This window comes from Salmo salar, chromosome 25, assembly GCF_965601325.2.
Source record: "Salmo salar chromosome 25, fSalSal1, whole genome shotgun sequence".
NCBI lineage: Eukaryota > Metazoa > Chordata > Actinopteri > Salmoniformes > Salmonidae > Salmo > Salmo salar.
In genome coordinates, this window is record NC_138315.1 from 12051739 (window position 1) to 12056560 (window position 4822).

Consider the following 4822-nt stretch of genomic DNA (forward strand, 5'->3'; position numbering starts at 1 on the left):
TTGGGCTTGGAGACATGCTTATCAACATTATAAACATTTAAAAAAACGTTTATAAACAACGGCAACACTACCATGTTGCACGACCCTCGCGCTTCGTCTCTTCTTCTCTGACCGGACTGAAACAGGAACCAACTGTGCTACAGCGGATACAAATGAAAGGGAGCCTATTAGAGACCTCTCTAATCAATTCATTGTACACTATAGGAGGTTGGTGGCACCTTAATTCGGGAGGACGGGCACGTGTTAATGAGCTGGAGCTGAATAAGTGGTAAATTATTAACAACATTAAACACATGTTTTCCATGTGTTTGATGCCATTCCATTCGCTCAGTTCCAGCCATTATTATGAGCCGTCCTCCCCTCAGCAGCCTCCACTGTCACATGTTATGTTTTCAGTTTGTATGTGTGTGATACAGGGGCATTGAAATATATATTTTTTAAAGAAACAATAGTAGCCATGTTAGCACTGCCATGTTAATCTGAGTCTTGCTCTTGAAAAATCACCACTGTCTGACTTTTGGCTGTCGCAGATGCCCCTCCCCCGAGTTCACTCAAGGACTCTCTCTTACAGTCAGCTTCTTTCGTCCGTCTGCGTTTGGTAGTGCAGCATTTACGTTGATATGAGCTTCGCCGAGCAGCGCAGAGCTGTCGTGAAGGAAGTTGACAAGGACGTGAGTTTGTGTTTATACAGGACCTCCCGCCCGTACCTACCGTCAACCAATCATGTCAATGAGGAGCTACAGGAGCCCACGGCATTGTTACACAATTTAAGAGCATTAAACATTTTTTAAAAAGTCAAACATTAATTGGCTGTTAGCCTTACTGCTCGAACACATCCAGTGGTCGTCGCACCCAATGGTCGTGTTACTCTGGTCAGACGTTGCTGCCGTATGCCAGATCTTACAAGGCCTGGATAGGTATTTTACCTATCAGCTGAGCACACCGTATGTTATAGCAATCTGGTTCCTGACTTCACGGTCGATGACGTGGCGCGCAACCATTGGTTGATGGATGCAACATCTGAGCAGGGGAACACGACCAACGTTAGATACATAGATGGGGAGATAGAGTACAGGGATATAGTAGAGAAAGTGAAGGGAATTCGGAGAATGAAACCGCTGTCTCCAGGGGCATACTCGTGGCCTTTGTTGTTGATTTCATTTCGTAAAATTGGATCGCTCTTTTGATTGATGCCACAGTAAAAGGTAGTGGATCTATCGAATCCCCCAGTGAAGTCAATTTAGCTCCCAAACCCTCTTATGTTAGGCTTCATGGTAGGCAACTACACAACACAACATGGTGGAAACAATAGTGATCTTGTGCTCATGTTTATTGGAAATATGATAACACCCTGACAGGAACAATATACATCATATCCTAACAGACAGGTGGTATTTACCCTGGGTTATGTATTGATGAAATGGTCATATCATAAAATGCCTTTGTGGTTTACTTCTGTTGGAGTATAGAAATAGCCACTTTGGCGATGGGTTGTTAAGAATCTACCACAGGCTGTTGAACAGATAGCTCTGTGTCCTGATCGAGAAAAGGCAGTACAACAAAAAGGAATTGGAATTGCCACAAGCACTGTTTCCGTAGTTTGAATAAAGCCTTTATTGCCTATTTTAATACATGGCATGGTCGGTACATGGTAGCCGCTGGAGGATAGGGTCAAGTGGACTTAGTGCTGGATTCTGCGGATAGACTGGACCTGGTTGGTGTGAGCCTGAGTGCTGTACTCGTTGTAGTGTCTGTACTCTCCCTGGTGTCTGTCTCTCTCCAGGATGTACTGGTAACCACGGTAACCGGGGAACTGATAGGCCACCCACCTGTAAAGAGAAGGGCATGTGTTAGTCAGTTGATCATTGTTCTCTCTATGACCAAAATACTGATGCGGCTGCTTTGTAGATAATATGTGCCACGATGCAGTCCTGTGCTGTTATAAAATCTACAAAACCAATCGTCTTGGAAAGTAATGGGTGACTGAGGAACTTCATGTTATTATGTGGAGAAATGATGTCCTTGTCAATGTGTTACGAATCAATAGCCTGGGGCCCCACATTTTGGTTTTTGCCCTACCACTACACAGCTGATTCAAATAATCAAAGCTTGGAACGAGATTGGGAAACCCTGCCCTAAAGTGTTTATGAAGGCATATCGGATGCTGAGATAATGGGATACTGGTAATCCCTGTAAATAGCCATGTTATTTTTCCTCCTTATTGTTATTCATTATTCACTGTGTATTTATTCCTCATGTCACTATTTCTATTTTTAATTGACATTTTATCTTCAACTCTGCATTGTTGGAAAAGGACCTGTAAGTAAGTGTTTCACTGTTAGTCTACACCTGTTGTTTTACGACACATGTGACAAACACAACTTGATTTGATTTGAGACTCACGCTCCGGAGTTGACTTTAATTGAGGGAACCTCCTTGCTACACCAGCCCATAGCCTGTAGAGAGGGGTAGTCATCACACATCTCGAACTTGCGTCCCTGGAAGTCTTCACACTCGTACAGAGTCACTTTACTGTCACTGTGGTTCTGTTGACAGAGATGAGAGCCTTGAATCGTTTCATATATGGTTTCATTAATTGGGGGGGGGGGGGGTCAAAAACAGACAGATTTGAGAGTTGTGGTATGATGGTGTGATGATACGATATAAATACTAGAATCATGTGTGGATCTAGTAGCCTTCAATACAACATTAGTATTCCTGTGCTTCATTCCTAAATGTGCTTCAGATTGTAGGCTTTTTTTCCCTCTTGAAATGACATATTTCTGTGGGAGGAACTTACAGCGCACTTGATAGGTCTAAAGGAAAGCATGTGCTCGGTTCTGTAACTACTGTTTCCGCTCCAAGCCTCGTAACGGGGGTAGTCTCCCTTCTCAAGGATAAACTGCTGGCCCTGGAACTCAGGGTACTCATAACCCAACCAGCTAAAACACAGGCAGGGAGAGAGAAAAAGAGAGAGGGAACGAGAACGAGAGAAAACAGAGCATCAGGTTAGTTAACAAAAGTGCAACGCCCCATGGCAGCGAGATCTTTGTTGATTAGAGGACAAAGGGCCAAAGCAAACACCACATGCTGCGCATATGGACCATTATCAGATCATCAGTCAGCTGCTGCAACAGAACACTAGGCAGGCAGCTGGGACTCAATGGAGATTACATCTGTAGCTTGACTTTGACTGACTGTCAGAAACAAAACAACAAGCTACATTTCAGGCTAATAACTCACACCAATCGGTGATCTCTCCTAGTGTTCAGCTATAACATTTGGTCCATAACAATGTAAAAAAAGCATGCGGAAATTAAATTGCAAAGAAATTTGCCAAAATCATCGAATCGAAAATAACAGTCATTATAAGATTCCATATTTTACAGTCAGACCGTCAAGTGTTAAGGGACATGATAATGATAATGAAATGTTGCATTGTCATACATTGTAGTATCACAACAAATGGAATTACACAGCTTTGATTTGAGGGCCGGTTCACAACAGTGCGGTACAAATGCGATGTATAATATAATATTCAAGTATACATTAGCTTCTGAGAGGAACTAGGTCTAGAAATGAATGTTATATGGAATACATGTCTCACTTCTCACTCACACACAACTAGAATCAATTACCTGAAAAACCTAAAAAACATTTGTTGACCGAACAAGCTCCATGGGTCTAATGTAGTACTACTACTACTCTGTCGTAGTAATGTAGTACTACTACTACTCTGTCGTAGTAATGAAGTACTACTCTGCTAATAATGTGGTACAGATCCTCGGCTGTAGCCTAGTAGGGTAGAAATCCACTTACGGTCCGTTCTCGACCTTGATGGAGCGGATCTTGTGGAATCCCCTATCCATGATGTTCTGACACTCCAGCAGGAACTCACAACGCTTGCCCTGGAAGTTCTCCTCCTCCCAGACAGTGATCTTGAACTGGCCCATCTGCTCCATCTGCTGAGTGTTCATGGTTGCTATTTCCACCGTGGGGTTGCTCTCTACCAAACGGGGACAAGGAAGACCAGAGGTGAGGAAACTAGGCTAAAATGGAGTGCTTCACTGGGTGCTCTGGTTTCTCTACATGAAAGTGAACATTGATTCTGGAGCAAAGACCAAGAGCGTACTACCATTTTGTTTTTCTCAAAGGAGTTGAGCTCTCAGTTTGCACTGGGGAAATATCCGATACAAATATGAGATATATATCTCCCATATTGGATGTCATCAATCCCCTTTCTTGGTACACCAATGCACAGAAATCAGATGTTCACGTTCTACCTAGGTAGTGTGAATACTTACAGAGAGTACTGAGGTGGGACAGATCCAGAGTAACAATATCGAGTCCTAGGCCCCCACTTCTGTTTTTATACTACCAAGCCCCTCATTTAATGCCGCTTTCGTACAAGCCTTGCATACTCAGCAGCGGCAAACTGAATGCGCGCATTAGTCCACACCATTGTGGAGGCTCCCGAGGCCCATTGTGAGAGGCTTAGATCCACTGACTCATCAAAATGGCACCCAGGGACTGTGCCTGCCTGACGGCCGGCCACAATAGCAACACACTGACACGACAGTTTAATTGGAAATTGGGGACTATGGCAGCATTCTGGGAGATTACCCCAGAGGTAGGTACAAGGGCACCAATGCTTCCCTCAGTCCACAAGTATGGCTGACTCTACCTCTACCCCTGCCTCTGCACAGCACCCACCCAACAAGGCATCACTGTCGTCTTTCATAGGATTCAACATGGGAAGACAGACAGATTTGCTTATCATTTATTCATATTCTTTAATGTTGGATCGTGTTTGTACTTCATG

General features: G+C 43.7%; 1 protein-coding gene across 1 annotated transcript; it reads right to left on the reverse strand.

Moving 5' to 3' along the window:
* Positions 1 to 1590: 1590 nt before the first annotated feature.
* LOC106586156 (beta-crystallin A2) lies at positions 1591 to 4386 on the reverse strand. Its single transcript, XM_014173060.3, has 5 exons — positions 4305 to 4386; positions 3820 to 4006; positions 2801 to 2942; positions 2404 to 2546; positions 1591 to 1829 (listed from the first exon to the last, which is right to left on the reverse strand). The coding sequence occupies exons 2-5, from the start codon at positions 3975 to 3977 to the stop codon at positions 1682 to 1684; spliced, it is 591 nt and encodes a 196-aa protein (XP_014028535.1). The 5' UTR covers positions 3978 to 4006; positions 4305 to 4386; the 3' UTR covers positions 1591 to 1681.
* Between the last annotated feature and the right edge of the window lie 436 nt (positions 4387 to 4822).

What these genes read in the sequence shown, in the direction of transcription:
- LOC106586156 (XM_014173060.3), bottom strand. Translation starts at nt 3,977, where the DNA reads ATGAACACTCAGCAGATGGAGCAGATGGGCCAGTTCAAGATCACTGTC. An exon ending in ATCAAGGTCGAGAACGGACC is followed by an intron (nt 2,943 to 3,819) that starts GTAAGTGGATTT and finishes CCTGTGTTTTAG; the next exon opens with CTGGTTGGGTTATGAGTACC. An exon ending in ATTAAAGTCAACTCCGGAGC is followed by an intron (nt 1,830 to 2,403) that starts GTGAGTCTCAAA and finishes TTCTCTTTACAG; the next exon opens with GTGGGTGGCCTATCAGTTCC.